Raw genomic sequence first — 27,065 nt, 5'->3', positions numbered from 1 at the left:
TGATCTGTCTATTACACATTTCTCTCCTTTTTTAACTTCATGTTTATATCAAAATTTCATCTGTCTTGTTTTCTGATTAAACATTTAGAAAAATAGCAAAATTAATACGAATTAAATGATGTCATCTTCTAACCGGTTACATACATTTTTTTCGTGTCTAGAATCAGTAATTCTCTCGACAATTTATATGTTACAGATATCCTTGGATATCTTGATTAACGGACAAAAATCTGAGGAAAAGAATATCGCGCAATGTATTTTGTTATATTTATTTTGTATAGGTACGCATCTTAATATAAATCTTCCTTTTTAGACAAAAAGTAACTTTATTAAAATGTTGTATTGATAAAGTTTATTTATAACAATTCCCATACAAATAGTTTTTGTGTTTATCCATAAATTTGAGAACGTGGAACGTTAGATTATCCAAGAATTTCCGTTAGATATCTATGTTAAATGATAGGTGGAGTTCGGTAGTTCAGTAGAGCAGACTCTGACATTCCTACGGAGTAATCTTCATACCTATTTATCAAGGCAAGAGGAAATACCGTGCAAATTGATGACGTTGTAATGGTATTTCTTGCGCGGGGCAATAATACCGTCGTACATTCGCGGGCGTTTCTTCGTGATTATTTTGACGATCGCGGGTCAGGCGTGCGCGCAAGCGGTGTTTGCACAAAATTGTTCGACCGCCCACCCAAGACGGTCGCAATAGTTTCTCGTGATCCGCCGACCGCGAGAGCAGGTTGCCACTTGCGCAACTGTGCGTGAACTTGACTTTTCGAACGTATACCTTTCCGTTCGCCTTCCACCATATAAGTGCGCGTTATTTCTGTAAAGAATTCATTTGCGATTGCGGACTTCCGGACTTGATGACATTATGAGGGGGCAGATATGCGAAAAGCTTTGAGTATCAAGGCTTTTAAATTTCAGACGTGGACTCGGAAATTTGCCAGATTCAAGAAAAAAGATGTTTATAAGGTCTACAAATATTAATATTAATACATTAATGTTATTTAATATATTTGTAGCATTTTGTAGCATTCTCTAGAATTTGAGAAGTTTATTTTTCGATTTCAGTGAGGCAACGTTTAATTCTGGTTACATGAAATAGTCTGTTTTACTTCTCTAACTCCCTTTTCAAGTCTTGAATTCTTTTAAGCATTTTATCTATCATTTCTGTTCCAAAAATGTTCTGAAAAATTAATTATTTTATTGAAATAACATCTTCATGAAGAGTTCTATAGAGTTTAACGCGCATTATATTTGAAAACGTTTCAAGCTAAAGAGGTATACGCTATAGTAAAAAACGAAGGACTGTGTTCACCGTCCGGCAAATGGCACAGTAAAACTTTAAGACAGACATAAAATCGACGTTTGCCTATGAAATGTTTCCTGTTTTTCAATCTTAAGAATGTATAAATACTTCGCATTTTTCGAAAGTAAGATCGCACTTTCTTTTTCAGTACTCAATAAAGAGCTTCCTGATCGCGTCACGAATATTAGTTCAACTGGTACAAGTTGGTATATCGCTTGTTATTATCGCTCGTTATAATAAAAACGGTTCGATGAACTTAACAGTTTTACGGGGGGCCAACGTTGTCTTTTGTTGCGTCGTGAATCTCTTTGCATCATCGGTATTCTCATCATGACGGCGATATGGCGTACAAGGATACATGAGCGATTAGTATGCGCAGTATTACCTTGCCTTAATGATCAAACTAGAGAAATTGTACATGATCGAAGCGTTGCAATTGAAAAATAATGGAATAGTCCAGGGATGATGTAAGCAATAGATATTGATTTCATGGACATGATATTCAATATAATTTTTTATATTTTACAATATTATGTATAGAGAAAGATAAAATAGCGTAATTTTGTGCAATAAAATCTGTATAACGCAACTATCAGTTAACAGCGAGATATCAGATAAGAGATTAGTAATATTAAAAAAAAAAATGTTTATTTAATCTCAAAAATATTTTGTTGAAAGGAATAAAGCTTTATTCCTTTCAACAAAATGTTTTTGAGATTAAATAAACATTTTTTTTATATTATTAATCTCTTATCTGATATCTCGCTTTATAATATTTTAATTTTTTAATGATTTAATTTTAATTATTTTCTTTTTAACACGCTACAAAGTTTTCGATTAAAACGTTATTTTATAAATATTCTATTGAAGCAATTATTTATTTATAAACATTATAAATATTTTATATTGGAATAATTTAGTCTCTTGTTATAAGAATCGTAAAAGCGATTTAATCTTAGAATAAAAATGCACATAATCACAGTTATTAGATCGGAAGGACGTACAATCGGATTGCTTTCTGTACCTCGTTACGCGATATCGACGGAAACGATATAGCATGGCAAAAACCTTTTGCGTTGCGTGTATAAGAAATAACTGTAAATTATGTGAGGTAGGTATGGCGTGCATACGTATACCTATACGTCTTGTGGGAACGTGCGCGGCATACGTGGACTTTCATGGGGGCGCTAGCCAGTATGTAGGTTTAGGTCGAGAATGCATCGATTATCGTTTTATATGGTGAACTGACGCCTACCCAATAGAATCTCGATTGCTTCGTTAGGATAATTACGTACGGCAGACACGACTGACGCGAACGCACGCGCCGCGTCTCGATAAAGATTATAATTTAGCCGCATAACTAGCATATGTATACGTCTTACTTTTAATTGAAAATTTTACGTTAAAAGGGTAAGTCAGCTTTTAAAATAATTAATTCGTAACATCATTCATTTTTTGCCAATCACGAAAGTAATAAATTCGAACAGTATGTAATCGCAGTCCATCTCCGTTTAGATTGTCCACGATTTCTAGCATTTTCACGTGGCTGAAGGATTGATTTCATTGGATTTTAATACTGACCTGACACTAATGCCAACAATTATTCCTGATCTGGAATCGATTGCGTAACTTGACGCTTTCCAACGGATCCCGTACTTTCTTCCGTACAGAATGCAGAATACAATTAAATCCCGAAGATTAGCCTTAACGAATAAACCTGACCGCACTTTCCCAACGTGTTTATCGGAGTATCTCGGAGATGCGCTTGATGCATACGCACAGGTTTTTAGTCAGACCTTTGTTTGCGTATCTCTTCTCTGCGATATGCTCACCGTCTTGTCTGTGCATCTCTCGATTGTTCCACGCAAGGATTCTAGGAGATACTTCGGGGCCGTGGTAACAGATTGCGTACAGAGAAACGCGCGTCTCGCGATATCTCAAAACGGCGCCACGAAATGTTTATACCGAGCAGTTTACGGATCATGAACGTTGCGTGAGAAATTCATTAACGCATTCTATAATAATATGTAGGTACTCTCAACGCAAGCAATTGAAATATTTTGCAATGGTAATTAGATTAGATTATTATTTATTTATTTTATATATTGTGCGCGGAATACTTTATTTTCTTACGAGTGAGAGGAGGCTATAAAATATATTGATATAATTATTATTGGCATAATTCGATCGTAAAATAGCATGACTTAAGCGCAAGTGACTATATCGAGTAAAAATGATACCAGATTAGCTAGCTCATTTATACTCGTTCGCAAAATGAGCTAAATGTCATTATACAATGTAATACTCTTGCAAAATCAAAATGCAAGAGCATTACGGGGACCCGCCTGATTGATCTCGGTGACTATCAAGTAAAGAATGATACCAGATTAGCTCGTTTATAACTCGTTCACGAGTATAAATGAGCTAAATGTCATTATGCTATGTAATACTCTTGCAAAACGCAAGAACATTACGGAGACCAGCCTGATTGGTCAGCCCAGCACAATAAAGGATACCGATTCTATCGCTAAGTTGGATTGTGATTAGACACAATTAAGGCCGAGGCGACGCTTTTATCGCGGGCTATAGTGGCACGCACCGCCGTCGTCATCGGCATCGCATCGGCGCCGATAAAATTCTCACGTTACGGTACAGTAAAACTACCGCAAGGCCGCCAACGTGTTCGCGAATGTACGGCACTTGCTGCACAAAACTTGGCGATATGGCCACGGATGACCGTGGTCTCCATCTGTGCGTGCCGTTCGGCTGTTCACCCATGCGGCGGCGGCGGCGGTGGCGGTCGACCTTCTTTTTATCGGACGGATATGGCAATGAGGTATAGCGATTTTCTCACAGGGAATTATCGCCACGTCACCGTGGTATGCGCTCAACATAAAAAAAAAGAAACAAGAAAGAACGAGTTAGCGCGGTTGTGCACGTGCATATATGAATCCGACGCGATCATCTGTCGCGCTCGTCTTTGTCTTATAATCAGTATAATCACGTAGCCGCCCGCTTAACTTATGAATCAACTTTAGAACGGCGCGGCGTTGTAATCTCTAGCTATAGCGCGATGTAATCTCATGCCTGTCTTCTGTCACAATGCGCTCGTTAACGGAGACTTTAATCGAGCACTTTGTATCTATTAGGAAGGTAACGAGTAGCTGTGGAATCGATTGGAGAGTAGGGAGGATCAGTTTTTATTATATACTTAGGGACACAAAGGATGCAAGATGCTCTATTAGCTTCACTGGATTTAATTACGCCGCACGTATCGTTGCACGGATCTAATTATCTTCCGGCACCTGCGGAAATTGGCCTCCGATTTCGCAGCGATTATCGAGCATGACAATCAATTTGTATATTGAATTCTCCTTCGCAGTTCTGAATGTGGCGGGCGGCAAAGCGCCGATGCAGTCCAGCACCGCGGAAGGCGCAGTTCCGCAACGCGCGGTCGACGGAAGCAGCAGCCAGAGGTACACGTCGCAAACCTGCAGCCTGACGAGGCCCGAGCACAAGCCGTGGTGGTACGTGAACCTGTTGGAGCCGTACATGGTGCAGCTGGTGCGGCTGGACTTCGGCAAGCCGTGCTGCGGTAAGTAATACCGTATATTTCTTCGCGCTTCGCCGCTTGCGAGAATTTACCGTTTTGCTTAATAAATGAACTCCTTCGAATCACAGACGGATACTTCTTACGTCTCATCGTTCAACATTCAACGAGCTCGTCCAGCATGTCGCGCATCCCATAAAGATATATCAATCTCGCAAATTAAAAGTAACTTTTTGGACGATCTAAAATTGTGTTTAAAAAAGAAAATAAAAATGTTAGGTAGAGATAGAAACCTACTGAAACGTCGAAGCGTGACTTTTGGGCGATTGTATGTTTTGAATTCGAAATTTCAGCTATTAACTGATCAAACTACGATTGGACGAAGAATTCATACAAAAAAAAAACGGAAAACTTGAGATGCTTTGAATATTCTCTGAATATGATAACGTAACAACTCCAATGCTAAATACAAGACAGATGTGTTAACATTCGGAAATATTACGTGGTAGTGGTCAAAGCGATGATTAAGAGAGCGAGCCGCGGAAAATTGTTATTTGCACTGCGGTCTTCGAGCGACGATTCGCTCTGTTTCAAATTATTGCTCCGGACGAACGGTCGACCGTTTTCTTTCCAGCGGGGCGATTCGCGGCGTTAAAAGGTCTGACGTAGAGTCTTAAAGTAAAGCCTAAGAAAAAAGTGACAAAACGATCGTAAGAAAGATCGCGATGGCGGCGGTAATTGGACCTTTGCCGTTCGTGCCGGGGCTTTACGAGCGCGTCAAATCGCGGCGTCTATTTTCTTCGCGACATCAATCTCGCGGACATTGAATCCGACGCTCGTTATGACGTTGCGTCGGCCCAACGGAATAAATCGGTAAAAAAGCAGCGGTAAAGAGCGTTGCAATTTGCGCGGAGCGCCCCGTTCTGTATTATAATGAGCGTTGCTGCCGATAAGCGCGAGCGATAAAGTCTCTCGATATGAATTCTAATGCGAGGCTCACGTTGTCGAGATAGAATCCCCGTGATACCGTAAATATCCCGTCCGTCGTCCGGCACTTTCGTTTCTATGGCGCGTTTTCTCGACTTTCTATCAATAAATAGGCATTACCGAGATAATTACCGGGAACGATGCCCGTCAGCGAGATGGATTCGCGGTCGCGAAACAAATTCAACGTCAAACGTTACCCGCTTATGCTTAAATCGGTATTTCAGATTGAGTTATGTTAAAATAATTTGTTCTTCAGACATCTCTATCTAAAAATCATATTAATTATACAAATAACGCTGTCGGCAGTTGCTTTTCTCCTTTCTAAAATTTATCTTTTGGTTAAAAAGATGTATAATTAGTTCTTTAGCACATTATGCTGGACTGCCACGTATTCGAATTCTAATATCGGAAAATTTTCCATAATCAAATTGACAAATTTCAACTACCTAATGTTAAACTTATTGCATTTTATTAAAAATATTTATTCTTATAGCTTATTATTTTGTTTTCTATTGCTATATGTTTTGCATACTATTAACGCGAAAGAGATGATACACACAGACAAAAAACAGATATGATTTTACAATCGTTACGTTAAAATTCTGAAACTGTATTAGGCTGTTTACGTTCTCCGGCCGCGATGAATCTCGATCCATCCTGAAAGAGATCGGACGCTTCAGCGAGCATTCGTCGATCTGAAATCACGATTGTGAACAATCGATCGCCGGAGGGGTAGCCAATGATACTTTCGACGCGAAACAAATGGATCGAGAGTTTCGCGTTCACGCGGAGCCGCAAAAAATCCATTTTATATTGTACAAACGATCCGTAAAATCCCACCGTAAAATTCGCATTTCCTCCTCTTTTCTCCGAGCCGATTGAAGGCCCTGCTTGCATACGAGATCGTTTAGAAACTCTTTTACGATGAAAGTGAGAGTCTTTCCACTTTCAATTGTTAGAAAACCATCGCAATACGTCTGCCGCGGTACGCCGCATGCATTTTTCAGCGGCGCACGAGAAACACGAGCTCGCACGCGCGATCATCAATCAGCTCCCAATTAGGTTGCGTATATTTAATACCGGAACTAAAATACATCGCTTTGCCATTTTTCTTTCCTTTAAGGACTCAACATATACGAATATGTGATATAATGCATGTAATTTATCATTAATTATTTAATCTCTAACACGGGAAGAAAGCAATTTTCATTCTGGTCTGATCGCGCGGCATCCGGTCGCATCTGGTTAACACGTGGAAAATTTTGTCGAGCAATAAAGTTAGGCGTTTCCGGAATCCAGATTCTATTAAGCGCTTCTTCGCTAATGGAAACTCCGCGCGGCGATGGAAAATTCGCGTTCGAAAGTCCATCCGCTCGAAACAGGAGAAACTTTCACCGTTAAACAAGTGATAATAATGGCAGTGTCGGTGCTTGGACACGCGTAAAACGGGAGCAAAAAGCGAGAGCGTTTCGTTATCCAGGGAAAAGGCGCTCTCGGCACGCTCCTTCCTCGAGTAAAAGTATTTCCATCTTTTCGCGAGCAAACCATCCATTACCGGCGGATTAGCGAGATCGCCTAATTACATATCGGAAAGCGATAAAAGTGAATTCGAAATCATGCGAGCGAAACGGACGCTCAATCTCGCGGAGTGAATTGTTAACGACTTCCGTGTCGCCGCGCGTTGCACTTCGTGCAAAATTCGCCGGGTAAAGGTAAACCGCACGCCCGCGCCGGAGAAAGATGAATTATTCAAATGCGATAATTGACAATCGGCTTTTACGCTCGCGGATAGAGTCGAATCGTTGTGCGAAGTGGAGATGAAACAATGGCCGGCATAATGCAGCCTGTTTTAAGCAGCTGTTTAGTTACGGCCCAGCACCGAAGAGATACCAGATGATAATTCTCGTACCCGGCTCCAGCCCGCGCGACCGCCAGCTCATAATTGAACAGACGGCGCATTACAATTACTTCGGCCTCTCTGCGTGAAAGAGCAGCTTTCACGTTACGCCTCAGTGGCGGGGAAGAATCGATTCGTTCAATTTCGTCAATAAACTGCATTATTAACGCTCATATACCACCTCTTCATCGTTGTTAATTATTGCGACGTATAATAATGGACCGAAGAACCGACAATAAATAGCAACAAGATTTAACTACAGGCGCATTTGTTAATTTGTGATAATTTTTTTCATTGAAGATTAGGGAGCATAAATAATGATCTTTCTGCGCTTAAGAAGAAAGGGGTTTTGGACGCTTTCCCCGCAATGTAGGTAGAAAACAAAGCACTTTGCACAGCCTTATTGCACTAAAACTTAATTCTGAATTTCTTGATATCAAATGTCAAACAGTTTTCTACTTAATTATTATTATTCCGTCAAATTTTAGAAAAAAAATCAGCGTTGAACTCGTTGAAACGCGATTTGACACAACCGTAATGAACAACGTTAGATAGAGTGTGTTTAATTTTTAATGACTGTAATTATTGACAATAAGCATGATTATTGGCAGACAGCGGTCTTTTTACGCACGACACTTAGCGGTAGACACGAGCGTGTCTCCCCGATCCTTTCCCGATACCAGAGTTTCTCCTTTACCTCGTGTTGCTCCTCGCTCATGCGCTACATGTCTACGCACTCGTTACAGGCGAGAAAAGCGGCTCGCACACGTGCAACAGGACGAAAGTCTCGCGACCGTAAGTACGTACGTGCCGCGTGTACGTATCTCTTGTAACGCGATCCTTTTACCAGATCGTAGACTGTCGCGCGAGTTCGAATCCGCGATCATCATTGCAGGGACAGAACGTGGAAAGCATGTAATTGCAACGGTTTACAATTCTACGGAGAAGCGTACGCGGGCGGTTGTCCATAGCCGGTCACAGTCGGGATACCATCTGGGTCAGAAGATGTAGCACTCGAGATGATTTTACCCGTTCAGATGCTTGTGATCAGCGCGCGTTCTACCCTTTAAACTAAACGCAAATGAAAATGTCCAGCTATGTTTTCGATTTATGTACGTTAATTTGTAAAAATCCGTAGTGTAGCTACGATCAGTTTAGATATGTCTTGCACTGTTAAATTCGTAGCGCCAAATTATACTCAATTTGAGTCATTTTTAACCATTCCTAGGTTGCCACTCCTACTTAATATGTCGTTAATTTAACTAAAATAATGTTAATTCAATTAAATCAATGGAATTAAAATAATACCGTTTTGTGTTAAAATAATCAATTTTGACACATATGGTAGTTAAAATAACAAAATGTTATTTAACTCAAGGTATTGGTTTAAATTTCCTTTAATATTTAACAGTGTAATAAAGTACTGGCCAAGATTTTGTATAATCTTGTTAGATAGATTTTCACTGGGACACGTAAAAAAAAAGAAGTTTAATTGAAAATTAAAAGCAGGTTTGATTAATCGCGACTTCGCTACTGTGTTCCGATTCCGAACCTATCGCGATGATTTTATTACTTGTCTGAAACTGGATTATGTATCTAATTTATGTCTTAGCAGAATTGAAGAGTACGTGATAATGAAATAGAAAAGAAATCATTGTGTAATTAAGTATAGAAGTGTTTCTATTACATCAATAATGCAAAATATTTGTTACGTTTTTAAAAAGATTTCAACAAGATTTGAATTCTTAATTATTAATGCCGTATAAATATTTGAACCAGAAAGTTCAACGAACTGTTCTTATATCGTTCGAAAGTCTCATCTAAAAAGGAATTTTTCAATTGATACTTAATTAACTGTCTCAAAGCTACGATAACATTGACACAGATTAAACTAACATCTCGTATCATAAATGTATGCCATTAATTACATGCATGAGCGCAGACGAGCGTTTCTTAGGGGGACTCGATAATTACAGTCATCGCTCAAGCCCATAATCTTCTGAGTTTTCCTTTAGTGAAACTACGTTAAATCCCGGCACGCAAAAAACTTTGGGTCGACGTATCTTGCAATGAGATATTTGCGATGATATTTTTCGATAATATGTAAGACAGACTCGAAATAAAAATATTACATTTAATAAAGTTGCCTGTGAGTTTTAACAAAAAAACCTTTTAATTTGCATGGCTTCCAGGCGAGATCCCCGGCACCATCGTCGTCCGAGTTGGTAACAATCGACCAGACTTAGGAACGAATCCCATTTGCAACGAGTTCACCGGATCTCTGGAGGAAGGGCAGCCTCTCTTTTTGCCTTGCAACCCGCCGATGCCCGGAGCTTTTGTCTCCGTGCATCTGGAGATCCCGGGGCCCGACAATGTCCCGGCGGAGTTGTCCTTGTGCGAGGCGTTCGTCTATACCGATCAGGTAGATCCAACAGCTGTGCAACAACTAGGTTTACGCCAGAACGGAAATAAATCCGTTTCTTCATCTTCCATCATGGTGATTGATTGTGTACAATATGAATACAGGCCTTGCCGATCGAGAGGTGTCCTCAATTCCGGGACCAACCGCCGGGGTCAACGGCAACTTACAACGGCAAGTGCTACATATTTTACAATCGCAATCCGATGACATTCAGGGACGCTATGGCGTTCTGTCGCACGCGAGGTGGTACTCTGGTGGATGAGAGTAATCCTGCTCTGCAGGGATTCATCTCCTGGGAATTATGGAGGCGGCACAGGTACATTCATATACATATATAGCTAATATATGAAGAAAATTTATAATCGATAATAATAGTGTAAAAAGAAAATTGAAGAAAGTTAAAAAGTGATCACAAATGACGAGAAGAATGTGGAGAAACTTTGAAAAAAATTTAGATTCTGTATTTAAAAAATATATATATATATTATTGAATAGATAAAAACTAAGTAGCTAAAAAATATTACGTATTAAAATGGTCGTTTATTTTGAAAAATAATAAGGAAATGTGCTTAATCATTGAAGGAGCGACACGTCCAGTCAATACTGGTTGGGGATACATAGGGACCAGCAGGATCGAAAGTCGTGGAGATGGAGTGGAAACGGCGAGGAGGTATCCGTTTCGTTCTGGAGTATACCGCAAGATTTCGAGGAAGACTGTGCTCGGTATGACGGCGGCAAGGGCTGGCTTTGGTCCGCTACATCTTGCACAGCCCGACTTAATTTCATCTGTCAGCATCGTAAGTATCTTGCTTGCGACACATCCGCATATACAAAGATATTTGAATATAATATATCTAAAAGTTTTTTTAATTCTTTGTAGCCTAATGCCGAAGTCGAAAATAATGTATCCAAAATTCTATTCAATTTTAAGTATTATTTATCCATTTCTATCCAATATTATATAATTCATATTTTTGAAAATAGAAAATTCTAGTAGTAAACTTTCAATTGCAGTTTATTGATTGAATTTTCCTAAGATATAACTTTAAAAGTTTATATGCTTGTTCCTATTTAATGTATTTGCGCGCATGAGCTTGGAACTCTATATTTAAGAATTGTCTACCATGCTTATATACGCGTTATTTCATTGTTGAATGATCGTCTTTTCGTTGATTAGAAGAATAATAAAAATAATTTCCTTCTTCCAGAACCAAAGGCTTGCGGCAGACCCGAACAGCCACCAAATTCCACGATGACGGTGCTCACTGCGTCGCCCAGAAACCCTGTCAACGTATACCAAGTCGGGGCGACCGTGGAGTACAGTTGTAACGTGGGTAATGTCCTGGTCGGACCGCCGATCCGCACTTGTCTCGACACCGGTTTCTACAACGAGTTCCCGCCACTGTGCAGAAGTAAGGAACACGATCGGTCGGGGAACCGTACTCGAATGAAATCATCGCGAACGTGACACGCATCGTAACGCGCTCTGATCTTTCCAGGTGTCGAGTGCGGCTATCCCGCGAACATAAAACACGGTGGTTACACGCTTATCAATAACACTGTCAGTTACCTCAGCCAAGTGCTTTATTCCTGCGAGGACGGATATGAGATGACCGGTAAGTGTATTATCAGTCAATCGCGAGGCTCGTCATAATTTGTTCACGGCGCATTTGAGATAGAGAACGGACGTCTCGTATAAATCCGTCCGTGAGAAATGATTATAAGCTGATTTCCGCGACATCACAGGACGTGCCCGATTGACTTGCGACCTCGACAACCGTTGGAATGGACCACCGCCGCGATGCGAGCCAATTCTCTGCGATCCACCAGCTGCGGTTCCGCACAGTTATATCAGGATAGACGAGGTTGGCAAACACGAAGATGTCCTGGTGAGGAATAGCTTTAACCAAAGTCTGCTGGTTAATAGCATCGTCACCTACTCGTGTGAGACGGGTTACCAGCTCGTTGGTTCCCAGCAAATAACGTGTTTGAATACCGGATTATACGATCGCGTCGCACCTAATTGCACAGGTATTTATTTAATATATTTATAATAATAAAAGTCAGAGTTTATCATAAATCTTTGTAAGGAAATAAGTTTGGGAAAATTATAAAATTAAAATTTAAGTTTTTATTTAACTTCTGATGTTCGAAAATAAATTCGATATAACGATAATTATTTGCTAAATTCCACAAACGAAATAATAAATAATTAAGTTTAACAAATTATATCTCTAGCACTTTCATAGAATTTCGAATAATAAAAATTGAATGTTATATCAAGCAGGTATGGATAAAATTATAATAAAAATTAACATACGATTACTAAAATTAGTTTAGATATTTAGAAAATAGTATAGTTTGCGATTTGTCTATATGCGCTATGTGTATATTCAATATGCGAACTTTTCTTCATCAGAGGAATCACGGAGTTCTCCTACCCGAGCGACGATACGTCCGTCAACTCCAAAAATTCGACCGTACGTTACTCCGGGGCGGGTCAGGACGGCGACGAGCTCGACCAGCAGCACGACCTTCGTGCCGTCTAGGAATGTACCCACTAACACCGCGGAACTCCCAGCGACGGTGAGGGAGACCGTCTCGAAGAGGCCGAGTATCGGCTTGAACAAACCCGCGCTTCCTTCATCGGTGCTCAACAACGCCGGCAGCGATCATCCGCAGGACAACGAGATATCCGGAAGCGGCGTGGACCACGCACGCGCGGGTGTCGGCGCGGGTGTCGGCGTGCCAGAGCCGTCTGGTCCCTTCCGAGTGGACAGCGCCGAGCATCCCAGCGGCACTCATCAGGCCAAGTTGAACCTGGGGGCCGTAATCGCCTTGGGAGTATTCGGCGGTTTCGTGTTCCTCGCCGCGGTGATCACGACGGTCGTTATACTCATACGCAGGTAAAGAAAGTAACGCGTCGTCGAGCTATCTCGAGCGATGATTCGAGAATCGTCGTCGAGCCTTCGCCCCGTAAATTTTCTCTATCTCTGATGATATGATAGCGCACTCTGATATACATAGATAACATATTCGACCGGATTGTACATTATATCGCTTACTTTGTATTAATTTGATCTACTTCCTGTCCTCTACCGCTCTGTCTTCTTCCTAACTTGTAATACGTATATGCTGCATTGTAATCTAGATCTTTTTACAAGATAATTTTGCTTACTGAAACCGCGTGTAGTTTCTTCAGAATCTTGTTGATGTAACAAAAGAGTCTCTAACATCTCAGATAGAACTACGCAGGGATAATAGTACTTATTCGCCCCTTCATTTATTTATCATAAGCTTCCTGTAATTTAGCCTGTAATTTACCTTAAACGTAGCCTGAAATTACGCTTTGCAAAGGAGATATGTTCTCATTTTCTGATTGATCCATAATGATTTTCTTTAATTTGTTGTCATTTACCAACCAATGGTTCTCAACGTGAGTCAATACGGTCACTCAAAGACCCATGGCACTCTTCATGTAAAAGAGATCATGAGGGATCGTAGTAAATGAATCAGTCAAAATGTCTTTCGTCGGGTTGAGGGTGAGGATAACTGCGAAACGAAAGTGATTCGGTCGTGACCGAAGTTGAGAAACAGTGGTGTAGACACGTCGCAAGACCTCTAACAATAAGATGTAGCGTCAGGGAAACGCGTGAGTCTCGTAGATAGTCTAGTTCGCCACGACGATGATTAACACAGAGTCCATTTGTGTATTGCGGTGGTTAGCGGCAGTGGCAGCGTCGGAGGAAGGCGCCGCAGGGGGCTCGGTGGGGTTGGTGCGCTGAGGGGTGGCGGTAGTGGTGGCCTTGGGAGGGGCGACACCGGGATGCCCTCGCGTTGGTATACGCTACTCGCGCTGCCCTTCCCCGACCAGCACCTGGGGCGCCGCGACCTCACGGCACGCCGCGGTAGCGATCATCCTTACTCCTTCAGCCTGTCGGCGGCGCATCGCGCCGGCTACTTCTCGAATCCCTCTCTGTAGATCGTCGCCCCTCCCTCTCACCCCCGCCGTAAAAAAAAAGACAGAGAAAAGAGAGAAAGAGAACCATTCCACTCTAATAAAGCCCACAACTACCACTACCACCCCAACCCTCCACGCAACCACCGCCCACCACATCAACTATCATCACGTACCACCACCAGCTACCACGCGCCACCCTCGCGAGTGATACTAGTCAAGGTAAACGAGAGCAAGGTTTCTACTGAGCACCTTCTTTAGCGTTTAGCTCGTTACGCCGTCACGTCACGCCTTGCAAAAATAGAAGATGGCTTTGTAGTGCGTTGCACGCACCCGGACACATCACAACACCTTATATTTTATAATATAAAAAATATACAATAGGTGAATCTCCGCCACATATTCAAGGATTCTACAAAGTAGTCGCATATATTGAGCATAAAAGTATCTAAAAGGATGTCTAAGAGACGTTTGAACAATTAAAACAGCTTTATGTTTTCTGGGCTTCATTTTACTCTCTCCGTTTCATTACCGTAAGATGGGAAGAAATCAGCTACCGTAGAAACGACTGCGATTTAGAAATCCTGAGTATCGCGCTGCACAGAAATCGTGGGGGAAGGTAATTATGTACAGTGCTCCTTATGTATTCTTCTCATTCCTGTAATACTTTATTTTATGTTATAATCTCTTTCAGTATACTAATTAAACATTTATGCATTTATATACATACTAATTAAACATCTGTGCATTTATATATATCATGGTATATATAAAGATTTTAGTATATTAGAATTATTAGTGCAGATTTTTTTTTATCTCTCTTTTCTATACTTTTCTGTCTTTATTTTGGTGGCCAAAGCTTGAAAATCGCTTCGGATCGTAGTAGGTAACAGGAATATTCTGGGCTTTCTTCCATTAACTTTTAATATATAAAAGTGCAACAGTCGGATTTATACTTACTTTTATCCAGTAAAGGTGTACAAGATGTACACGTGAAAAATCCGACCCGACTGTTCTTCCATTGCACATAACGCTTTGCCTATTTGTTTAATTTGTTTTATGCTAACTCTGGTGAAAAAATTTCTCATATTTTCTCAGAAATTTCCTAAGAATTTCTCATATGTTACATTTATGAAAAATATATATAAAATTAATCAGATACTTTCAGAAATACTTGAATGAGGATTTTTAGAATATTTCAGTATCTGTATGTATGAAAATTTCTGATAAATTACGCGAATTTTCTAATTTTTATTCAGATTTTTACAAAGATGTGTTGATGGGAAAAATCTGAAATATTTCATTATTATTTTGCCTGAGTTTTTCTGGAAAATGTTCCAATTTGTACAAAAAATCTGAGAAATATTAAAATTTTCATTAAAATTCTGATTAATAACATGAAAAGTTTTGAGTCATTTTTCCACCAGAGAATACGTTTAGTTCTGCGGAACAAAAGTTGCTTATAATTATGTAATAACTTGACGTGGAAAAAAGTGGTTAATGTGTTCATCCTTTATGTAGAAACCGCGGAAGGAGCAGCAAGCACTATCGTCACCGTGCATCGCCCGATTGCAATACCGTCGCCAGTTTCGACAGTAGTTCGTCGGAGAGTCGAGGCGGTTTGAATCGGTATTATCGCCAAGCCTGGGAGAATCTGCACGAAACTACCGGTCACAAGGCCGGTCATCCGCCTCTTCGTCGCAAGGAGACCCTGGATGAACCAGGATACCGGGAGAACATCCGCGGTAACAACACCGAGCGCGACGGCTCGGAGTTAGTCGTCAGCGATGTCGCCGCATATCCGTCGAGCAAGCACGCCAGCGTCTCCGATAAGAAGCGTCATCATCATCACCATCATCATCACCACGGAAGCGCGACGCCCGATTGGAGGCAGTCGCAATCCCATCATAGATACTAAACAGAGAGTAAAACTGTAAAACGGGCAAAGAATCTTCATTAGAAACATATCCGCTATGTCATCTGCGATCATCTGAACGATGATTTGTAGGAGACGTAGAGTGGGCGTGGTGAACGCTCACAATTGTCGCGGGTTAAGAGATCTTCCTTAAACGAGGAAGCACACCGAATCTTCCACTAACATAAGTTGTACCTAAATAACGTCCTACACGAAATAGAGACAGAAAATAATCCAGACATAGATCCTACATATATTGTTCTATTACGTTAATAAATTATTTACCGTCAGTCTGTTACGGAATGTAAATATTATACACATTGTAGCTGAAAAATAAGGATGATAAAGATAGTCGCTCGTCGTAAGGAAGGTAGTAGAAGGTGGTCAGAGGATATGCCAAAAAAAGCAAAGAAATAATATACAATAACGATCAAACACAGAGACGCAGTAACGTAACGCTTAAAGGTAAGTTATTGTAAGATCAGGGACTTGTGTAACCGTATACACGTTCAAAAAGATTTCTAAGAAGTCGAAGGATATCGGCAGAACTTACATCTGTTATGGGTACCTTGGCCTCGCTTTAAAAGGATTACTATGTTTCCAAAAAAACGGGATATTGCATATAGGTATCGTTAAGGGAAGGCCGATGTTATCCATTTAGGAATAGGACAAATATCGCGTTAATTGTTGCGCACGTGTACGAGCTGCACGCAAGTAAATGAGGATACAAAGGCACGCAACAGCTATGTACGTATATGAGTGCCTCGTTGATCGCTATTATACCTTCAATATATGATACTATCGAGTTTGTATTATAAGTATGTAACACTTAATTATAGTTATTACTTATCAAACATTTCTATCAAGCTCATTGAAATTGATATCATATGATATAAGAAATAATTGTTACAGCAATAGATTTTTATTAATCGACTGAGATATATAAATTACATGCGAAGTGGCTCTGTATATGCGTTTCCGTGATTATATTTATCGTAATAAATTACAATAGTGCCATTTGGGGCAAACTTGTTTGATTTACTGAAGAAGCAATTTTGTCACTCAAACATGGTACATAATACAAATAACAGATAGCGCATTCGTAAATTACATATATCACTAGATTTAATTTCACATTTATATGAAATTAGAATAAACATATTTATAATGAATATATATACATAAATGTTCTTTTATCCTGCACAAAAAAAGTAATAAAAAAGATATTACACAAAATGCAGTCTTCTTAAAATATTTAGAGTATTAATATTCATTTAGAATTTTAAAAAATTGGCAATTTTTTAAATATGGGTAATTATGATATGATTTATTTATACAATATCATATCACATAGAGAGCTCATTTTTGTATCCATTGTTTGATTAGACTTTTTATCTGCATTCTAGCCTCCTTTAGCTGAGGCATATCATGTTCTGATGGAGGGTACATGTTTGCACAATGTGCAGTTCCTAAAATAAATTAGAAAATGTATTTAGGAATCGATATAATGATATATCTATAATACATTCAACTTACCTTTGATATAGATAGCAGGCGCCTGTTGATTGGAAGATTGTGTGATGCCCAGCACATGCCAAGGATCAATAGAACCATGTACAAATACTACATTTGTCACTTGTAGGTTTAATGCACCATACAAGATATTCGTTCGTGCGACAGCAGATTTCAGTAAGTTCATGCTGTATCTGCAAGAGTTTTCATGCTACACCAATATTCTGTCATAATTGGAATATAATTTATGTAAGTAAAGACAAACCTAGGCCCGAAAATATCAACGCATTGCTGTGCAAAAAATTCCACTGGAAAATTATTCCCGAACACATTGGACTGTCCAGTGGAGGTCTGGAAGAATCCGAACTCTGTACAAGTCTGATACATCCATTGACGTCCTACAAATATCATTCGTGATTTGTCATTAACACAAGCCACGGTAATAAAGCAATTTAGATACTAAATGCAATATCAATTTAAATGCGTTACCTCCTTCTGCTTGCTCGCTGGCCCAAGTGATATTTCGAAGCTCATGAATCATCTTGTCATATCTATAATCTAAACACTTCTCCTTGTTAGCATTCAATAACATATTGCTTACATAAGCAAGTCTATCAATAGATTTCCCTATTTTCTCGTCTACTAGTATATCACATACAGTCTCAATAGTAATATTAGCGGTCTGGGAGCTTTGGCGATTGTCTTTATTGTATTGCACAATGTCAGCAAAGTTACTCGCTAATGTTTCATACAAGTTGAAAATATCCACTCTCTTTGTATGCCCAGGATCAATTGGGTCGCACAATCTGTGAACCGTGAATTATAATAAGTAAGCACAAGCATATCACAATCAACGTTCGGCATCTTGGCAAATGTACTCACTTGAATTTTTTCTGTATTTGCTGTTGACCAACAATATGGTGTAACAATATATTGATTTGCGAGTTAGCTTCTTGTATTGCACTAACACACTTATCAGAGTACCCTTTCAAGGCGTTTATAACAACAACATAATATTCTGCAAAACAAAATTTGTTTGTACACATATGTGGGACACTTAAAATTATATTAATTATACTACCATCAAAGTCAATCTGTGCTAGCAATGGCCCACTAGCGGACATAGCTCCATGCACCAAGTGAGGATATTTGGCTCGCATCCAAGCGGACAGCGATCCACCGTACGATCCTCCAAATACAATCCATTTTGTATCATTTGAAAATTTGTATGCAATATTCACAGCCTCGATAAAGTACGCTAAATCTGCCAATGCTTGTTCCGAACTCAGGTACGCCAAGTTCTTTACGCTGAGATCCCTGCAAGTATCCCCGCGACATGTTATATAAATTTCTAAAATAACTTTTCCTTTCTTTACATTCGTGTCCTACTCACGCAGTGGGGTGGCTTTTTCCATAAAAACGATGCTCTAAATAAAAGCACATTGCTCCAAATTCTTTGGCGTATTCGATCCATTGACCTTCTACCATCCATGTTGCATTTGCTATGCCTTCAGCGCCAATCATTAAAAATATTGGACCATTAAGTTTGTAAAAATCATAATTCACAAAGTATCTCTATAATAAAATAACAAATCATGTGCAACAGTGTCAGAGGTTAGCAAAGTAAAACTTTTTTGAGTGAAACATATAATCAAAATTCTATGCTTCATATTACCTGCTTCCAGACACGAACGTCAGATGGATTGAAATGATCCAGATACTGCGTAAACCATCGCTCCTGGGGAAGCGAGGTTTCAGAGGACAAACCTGGCTCTCCTAAATTGCCACCTTTCCTTCGACCTCTCAAGAAAGTACGCCACGCTGTACTAATACTCAGGATGCCCAATAAAATAAATAGGAGCCGCAGAAACTGCATTTCAAGATATATTTTAAGATACAAAGTTCTTCTTTTCTTTTAGCGGAGGCAGCTCTGTAAGAAAATACACTTCAGAAAAATTTGTATCACGATATAGAGAAATTAACAAACATATCATGCAACTGCAAACAGATGGAATACTTTTTCTTTACAGCACTCTTTATTTTTTTACTTTAACAATGCTAAAAGGAAGGTATACAGTCTTAAACATACATAGCTATATTATTCACGCGAAATGAATTTATGTTCGTGTCACAAAGATAACTTTATTTTACCCTTTTCTGTTCCAGGTTCAGGTTCAGGTTAAACACAGGTTTTACACGTCGTTGTTATAATGGCCGCGTTCAGCAAACACAACTGTTGAGTTCGTCTTATCAACACACTGCGTTGATTGGTTGGTTCTAAAAGTAAGAGCCAATCACGTTCGATTGCTACTGAGCGGCTTGAATTGCTGAACGCGACTGTGACGGTATCAAAATGGGATGATTTGATTGGTTAACTCGTGATGACGCGACGCGTGACGCGCCCAGTGGAAACTCAGCCTGGGCTGGTTTATAATAGCCGTAACCGTTGATTTAAGCCGTAATCTTTAAGAAATTGACCAATCACAGTCGAATGTGAGAAGAATAATCGACTGTGATTGGTCAATTTCTTAAAGATTACGGCTTAAATCAACGGTTACGGCTATTATAAACCAGCCCTAATAGACAGATAGCCAATGGCCCCTCAAAAGTCGAGACCAGCATTTCCGTGCTTTGATTACCGACACACTTTGCCCCTTACCGACAGACTTTGCCCCTAGGATTGAGTCCGGACTAAATCACATTACAGACTTTGCCCCTGGTGCGAGTCTGGACTAAATATACCCGATTTTACCTACAGACTTTGCCCCTGGTGCGAATCCGGACTAATTTTGCAGTGATGCCAGATTTCAGCGGTGATGTCAGATGCTCGATGCTCGGTCAGCCGAGCCGGCGAGAATCGTGCTAGGCTTCTTGTTAATATCTCGGCGCTCGCGCGCGCGCGCGCGCACCTAGGTCTTGTCGCACTTATTAATTACTTATGATATTTATTGATTATTATATATATATATATATATATATATATATATATATATTACATGAAGCCGAGACCGAGGATTAATGAACAATACTATTGTTATTATATAATAATAAAGAAAACTTATTTTGTAATTTAAAAATAATTTTTTATTTTTTTATGAGCAAATCGTTAACTTTCCTAAAGTTGTTAGAAAATATGCGAATAATTTTAATGATTGTCAAATAATTTTCCTAGTTTATATGTATTACATAAAAACTCATTTGCCTAAAAAAATAAAAATGCAAAAAAGTTAGAAAAAAACCAGGACTCGAACTTGAGAACTTCATCATGCTAGCCGATCGTCTTACTCGCTCGTCCACATTTACTATTAGAAAATTGCTTCTACCGGCTCGATAGATTACGCACATGGAAACTTTAAGCAATTTTATTTCATTAATTATTTGGCATTGGCACAAGTTACTATGTCTTGTAAAATACATATAGTAAAATATTAAAGGACAAATTTTTGCAATCACAGCAGTTATGTGTATTTCACTTTTACGAATATAGATTCCCTGCTTAAAAAGGCCGGTAGAAAACGATTAAATATCATAAGTATTCTCGAAAAATTGTATCGTAATCTATCTGGCCTATGTGATGCAGTTTTCTTCTCCAAAGAGCATTTATCGTAATGAATATAATTCTATTGGAGATATTCCTTAATGTCAACAAAACAATAGAAGACGTATCATATGGTATAATAACTTTCACCATTTATTATTTTTAATCCTACGAACACGAGAACAATTAAATACAAACTTAATATCATTTAACGATACACATATTCTACGAATGCTAACGTTTCTATACCACAGCCATTTAATAATATTCAATAATATTCTATCAGAATACGGTCTAACTGTGATAACTACGTAAATCAATCCGAAATTCACGATAAGATCTATCGTTTCTTGTGTGAGTATTGTCACAGAGGTTTTGTAGTTTCTATTCAGATCCTCGATTTCGCGAAGCAATCATTGTCTATGAAATCTATCCGCAGAGATTTTATACTCTTTTATCTGGATAATAATAAATTAGCTTTATAATAAATTACTACATTATTTTTTATAACATTCTATCAGAAGACTCAGAAACATAGATATTCATGTGAATCAATTTGATCGTCACAATAAAGTATATCATGCTTTATATGAATTCTATCGTATACATGTTCTATATCCTATTGCGTTTCCTGCACTCGCGTAGTTATCATATTATATACGAATCGACCTACAGAGATTCTATCGTTTTCTACCCGGACAATGCTACGCTCGTTTCTATAACGGTTTCCGGAACGATTACCTATTACATTCGATGAGAGCACAGTTGAACATTGGTACCTATGTAAACGAATCACAACTTCACGATAAAGTCTATCGTTCCCTATATGAGACTTATTATACACATATACTGTATTCCATTTTACTATATTTATATACGAGTCGACCTACAGAGGTTCTATCGTTTTCTATTCGGAAAATGCTATCATGATTTCTTTAACGGTTTCCGAAACGATTACCTATTACATTCGATGAGAGCACAGTTGAACATTGGTACCTATGTAAACGAATCACAACTTCACGATAAAGTCTATCGTTCCCTATATGAGACTTATTATACACATATACTATATTCTATTTTACTATATTTATATACGAGTCGACCTACAGAGTTTCTATCGTTTTCTATTCGGAAAATGCTACCATGATTTCTTTAACGTTTTCCGGAACGATTACCTATTACATTCGATGAGAGCACAGTTGAACCTTAGTACCTATGTGAACGAATCTCAACTGCACGATAAAGTCTATCGTTCCCTATATGAGACTTATTATACACATCTACTGTATTCCATTTTACTATATTTATATACGAGTCGACCTACAGAGGTTCTATCGTTTTCTATTCGGAAAATGCTACCATGATTTCTTTAACGTTTTCCGGAACGATTACCTATTACATTCGATAAGAGCACATGCAGTTGAACATTGGTACCTATGTAAACGAATCACAACTTCACGATAAAGTCTATCGTTCCCTATATGAGACTTATTATACACATATACTATATTCTATTTTACTATATTTATATACGAGTCGACCTACAGAGTTTCTATTGTTTTCTATTCGGAAAATGCTATCATGATTTCTTTAACGGTTTCCGGAACGATTACCTATTACATTCGATGAGAGCACAGTTGAACATTGGTACCTATGTAAACGAATCACAACTTCACGATAAAGTCTAATCGTTCCCTATATGAGACTTATTATACACATATACTATATTCTATTTTACTATATTTATATACGAGTCGACCTATAGAGGTTCTATTGTTTTCTATCCGGAAAATGCTATGATAATACCTTTAATAGTTTCTACTATATAAAGGTTTCCGGAACGATTATTTATTACATTCGATGAGAGCACAGTTATTGAACACTGGCACCTATGTGAACGGATCTCAACTTCACGATAAAGTCTATCGTTCCCTATATTTACCATGCACTTTTTCTATATTCTATGTGTTCTTAGAAGTAGTATTTTTATATGTTATTGCATTAGGAATAAGTACCATTCTTAAAATGTTATGCTTTTTCAAAAACTTTACTCTTATTTTTATGTAACCAAAAGTACATACTATAATGTTCAAAAAAAAAATTTGTTTTGTTAGTAATCTGCGAAATTTGTTTTTTAGTTTTTTCATATATTTTATATCTTCATAAGATGCGATTCTCTCGTGTAAAGTGTCTAGGTGAAGAAAATCGTAGCAAAATGTTCAAAAATGCGTTTCAAAAAGGTAAGACAGATTTAAAAATCTATTCTTGAAACACTGTCTTTCCTTTTTAAAATGTATTTTTGGAAACTTTTGCGATTTTTTTCATCGATACACTTCTTCGATTTACTTATTTTTACAAGATGGGAGAATATCGGAAGCGTTCTCGAATTTATAGTATTATTTATTGGATTTCAACAGCATTTGGAAGAGTACAGACATATACATGATCAATAACATCTACGTAAACTATTTTACATTTAATACTGTTTAGAGGTACAACCTTTAAGCTTCGTTGTGAATTCCTATTATTTTGCACGCGCATAATATGATTGAAGTTAAATATCGGCTGTACACTATATTCATTGACTGTTATGTAACATTCATCTTTGAAATATATGAAATTCGATATTTCAACTATAGTAGACGATTGAAGTTGAACGACAGTATCATTGCTTCTTTTGGGCCGTTCATACATTGTGCTGTGAAAAATTGTACCTCTATATATACATCTGTTATATATTCGAACGATATCTTGATCATATTCGAAACCAAGTGTTTCTTTCACCAAACTTTTAATGTCTTCAAAACCTGTCATTTCTCCTATTAGAACAGCACCGCATACAGTGATTGTATTTTGCATTACTAATTTTGGGGGGTTAAATAAGCCTTGGCAATAAATGGTGCATGTACGTGTCCGTCTTGTTTTCATTTATTACCGCATTTTTTAATCTACTTCTTTCTAAGTTCTAAATCATGAATTTAATGTTTAATGTTTAATGTTAAATGGTTTTTTTATTTTTGATACCATGAGTTACAAAGGGTTAAAATAATTCTGTAGTAATCACAAATGTTTCACAAATTTTTTTTTAATTATAAAATCTTTCAGGAAATAATTTTAAAATATTTTTCCGTTTTACAGATATTTTAAGAATTACAAATTTAGGATTTACAAATATTTTAGATAGAAGTTTATTTTAGGTGATTTGGGAAGCACACAGAGATCGTACTTGAGTATTTTTTTTTTAGACACTTTTAATTAATTCGCACACACGTTTGTTCAGGCAGTAATGGAACGGTAACACATTTCGCATAGAAAATCATAAAATTATATTAAAGGCTTAATAGAAAACGGTAGAATAAGCATAACATATATGTTATGCTTATTCTACCGTTTTCTATTAAGCCTTTAATATAATTTTATGATTTTCTATGCGAATTGTGTTACCGTTCCATTACTGCCTGAACAAACGTGTGTGCGAATTAATTAGACAGTATACTGTCTAATTGATTCGCATACACATTTAATCAGTGAATATCCGTAATGGAACAGAAACCTATTTTGTATAGAGCACGATAGGATCATGTTGATGATTCGATAGAAAAATATAGAACAAGCATTAGGTAGTGTTTGATTCGCATATACGTTCGAGCAGCGAGTATCAGTAATGGAAAGAAAAGATATTTTACATAGAGAACGATAGGATTACTTTTGAAGACTAGATAGAAAAAGATAGTGTGGACATAGAGTAGTGTCTGATTCGCATATAAATTTGTGCTGTGAGTAACCGTAATGGAACAAACACCCATTTCGCATAGAGAACGATAGGATGTTACCGGCTCGATAGAAAACAGAACAAGCATTAGGTAGTGCCTGATTGATTCGCATACACGTTCGAGCAGCGAGTATCAGTAATGGAAAGAAAAGATATTTCACATAGAGAACGATAGGATTACTTTTGAAGACTAGATAGGAAAAGATAGTGTGGACATAGAGTAGTGTCTGATTGATTCGCATACACGTTCGATCAGCGAGTATTCGTAATGAAAATGAAAGATGTTTCACATAGAAAACGATAGGATTGTGTTGAAGGCTCGATAGAAAACGATAAAATAAGCATAGTCTCTGATTGATTCGCATACACGTTCGATCAGCGAGTATCCGTAATGAAAATGAAAGATGTTTCACATAGAGAACGATAGGATTTTGTTGAAGACTGGATAGAAAACGATAGTGGGGGCATAGGGTAGTGTCTGATTGATTCGCATACATGTTCGATCAGCGAGTATCTGTAATGGAAATGAAAGATATTTCACATAGAGAACGATAGGATTGTGTTGAAGGCTCGATAGAAAACGATAAAATATGCATAGTCTCTGATTGATTCGCATACACGTTCGATCAGCGAGTATCCGTAATGAAAATGAAAGATGTTTCACATAGAGAACGATAGGATTTTGTTGAAGACTGGATAGAAAACGATAGTGGGGGCATAGGGTAGTGTCTGATTGATTTGCATACACGTTCGATCAGCGAGTATCCGTAATGGAAATGAAAGATATTTCACATAGAGAACGATAGGATTGTGTTGAAGGCTCGATAGAAAACGATAGTGGCGGCATAGGATAGTGTCTGATTGATTCGCATACATGTTCGATCAGCGAGTATCTGTAATGGAAATGAAAGATATTTCACATAGAGAACGATAGGATTGTGTTGAAGGCTCGATAGAAAACGATAAAATAAGCATAGTCTCTGATTGATTCGCATACACGTTCGATCAGCGAGTATCCGTAATAAAAATGAAAGATGTTTCACATAGAGAACGATAGGATTTTGTTGAAGACTGGATAGAAAACGATAGTGGGGGCATAGGGTAGTGTCTGATTGATTCGCATACACGTTCGATCAGCAAGTATCCGTAATGGAAATGAAAGATATTTCACATAGAGAACGATAGGATTGTGTTGAAGGCTCGATAGAAAACGATAGTGGGGGCATAGGATAGTGTCTGATTGATTCGCATACACGTTCGATCAGCGAGTATCCGTAATAGAAATGAAAGATATTTCACATAGAAAACGATAGGATTGTGTTGAAGGCTCGATAGAAAACGATAAAATAAGCGTAGAGTAGTCTCTGATTGATTCGCATACACGTTTGATCAGCGAGTATCCGTAATGGAAATGAAAGATATTTCACATAGAGAACGATAGGATTTTGTTGAAGACTGGATAGAAATCGATAGTGGGGGCCTAGGGTAGTGTCTGATTGATTCGCATACACGTTCGATCAGCGAGTATCCGTAATGGAAATGAAAGATATTTCACATAGAGAACGATAGGATTGTGTTGAAGGCTCGATAGAAAACGATAGTGGGGGCATAGGATAGTGTCTGATTGATTCGCATACACGTTCGATCAGCGAGTATCCGTAATAGAAATGAAAGATATTTCACATAGAAAACGATAGGATTGTGTTGAAGGCTCGATAGAAAACGATAAAATAAGCGTAGAGTAGTGTCTGATTGATTCGCATACACGTTCGATCAGCGAGTATCCGTAATAGAAATGAAAGATATTTCACATAGAGAACGATAGGATTACTTTTGAAAACTAGATAGAAAACGATAGTATAGGCATAGGATAATATCTGATTGATGCTCATATACGTTCATTCAGTGAATATCCGTATTTAAACAAAAAGAAATTTTATATAAAGAACAATAATATCCGAAACATTTCATGGAAAACGATATGTTCTTATTCATAACATTTTCATAACATTCGATACACATTGCTTCGTAAAACGCTGTTTGGTTTTCATTTTCAAGGTATGTGGAATATATCAAAAAGTCTACATTAATCTTCCATTGGTAATATTTATTAAGTCACTTGTGAAAAGCACGGACCAAAAACACGATTAGTTTTAATAGAATTTTTTTTTTATTGTTTTCTATATATGGCAGTTG

General features: G+C 38.2%; 2 protein-coding genes and 1 long non-coding RNA gene across 7 annotated transcripts in view; 2 read left to right on the top strand and 1 right to left on the bottom strand.

Moving 5' to 3' along the window:
* Positions 1–17,219, top strand: part of LOC139816299 (uncharacterized) — a 48,778-nt gene extending 31,559 nt beyond the window's left edge. For 2 of the 3 annotated variants that reach the window (XM_071783702.1, XM_071783703.1), the window contains 9 exons: positions 4,701–4,913; positions 9,945–10,174; positions 10,279–10,490; positions 10,757–10,971; positions 11,383–11,586; positions 11,674–11,790; positions 11,921–12,205; positions 12,594–13,080; positions 15,654–17,219. In XM_071783702.1, coding sequence (XP_071639803.1) covers positions 4,701–4,913; positions 9,945–10,174; positions 10,279–10,490; positions 10,757–10,971; positions 11,383–11,586; positions 11,674–11,790; positions 11,921–12,205; positions 12,594–13,080; positions 15,654–16,050 — 2,360 coding nt within the window. In that variant the 3' untranslated portion in view covers positions 16,051–17,219. Of the gene's footprint in view, positions 1–4,700; positions 4,914–9,944; positions 10,175–10,278; positions 10,491–10,756; positions 10,972–11,382; positions 11,587–11,673; positions 11,791–11,920; positions 12,206–12,593; positions 13,081–13,900; positions 14,355–15,653 lie in introns of all 3 variants that reach the window. The other variant, XR_011732988.1, reaches the window with a different exon arrangement.
* On the bottom strand, positions 16,951–19,837 carry LOC139816304 (putative serine protease K12H4.7). Of its 3 annotated transcripts, none has more exons than XM_071783717.1 (9): positions 19,711–19,837; positions 19,235–19,489; positions 18,953–19,134; positions 18,641–18,876; positions 18,442–18,577; positions 18,049–18,365; positions 17,825–17,957; positions 17,584–17,753; positions 16,951–17,516 (listed from the first exon to the last, which is right to left on the bottom strand). In XM_071783717.1, exons 2-9 carry the CDS (start codon positions 19,433–19,435, stop codon positions 17,407–17,409), a joined length of 1,485 nt encoding a protein of 494 aa, XP_071639818.1. In that variant the 5' UTR covers positions 19,436–19,489; positions 19,711–19,837; the 3' UTR covers positions 16,951–17,406. The 3 variants fall into 3 exon arrangements, with proteins under 3 accessions (XP_071639818.1, XP_071639816.1, XP_071639817.1); XM_071783715.1 differs by having other exon boundaries at positions 19,649–19,750; XM_071783716.1 differs by having other exon boundaries at positions 19,577–19,718.
* LOC139816307 (uncharacterized) lies at positions 19,471–22,009 on the top strand. The gene is made up of 3 exons (XR_011732990.1): positions 19,471–19,628; positions 19,726–19,842; positions 20,318–22,009. It is a non-coding gene; the product is annotated as an uncharacterized lncRNA (long non-coding RNA).
* The last annotated feature ends 5,056 nt before the right edge of the window (positions 22,010–27,065 follow it).

The sequence above is a fragment of the Temnothorax longispinosus genome, chromosome 7 (assembly GCF_030848805.1).
Source record: "Temnothorax longispinosus isolate EJ_2023e chromosome 7, Tlon_JGU_v1, whole genome shotgun sequence".
Classification (NCBI taxonomy): Eukaryota; Metazoa; Arthropoda; class Insecta; order Hymenoptera; family Formicidae; genus Temnothorax; species Temnothorax longispinosus.
The sequence above is the reverse complement of the archived record's forward strand: the minus strand, read 5'-3'. Positions and strand labels throughout refer to the sequence as shown.

Excerpts from the sequence above, each read along its gene's own strand:
- LOC139816304 (XM_071783717.1), bottom strand. The coding sequence starts at position 19,435 with ATGCAGTTTCTGCGGCTCCTATTTATTTTATTGGGCATCCTGAGTATT. Across the intron at positions 19,135-19,234 it reads ACGTTCGTGTCTGGAAGCAG|AGATACTTTGTGAATTATGA; the intron begins GTAATATGAAGC and ends ATTTTATTATAG. Across the intron at positions 18,366-18,441 it reads CAAATACAGAAAAAATTCAA|ATTGTGCGACCCAATTGATC; the intron begins GTGAGTACATTT and ends CACGGTTCACAG.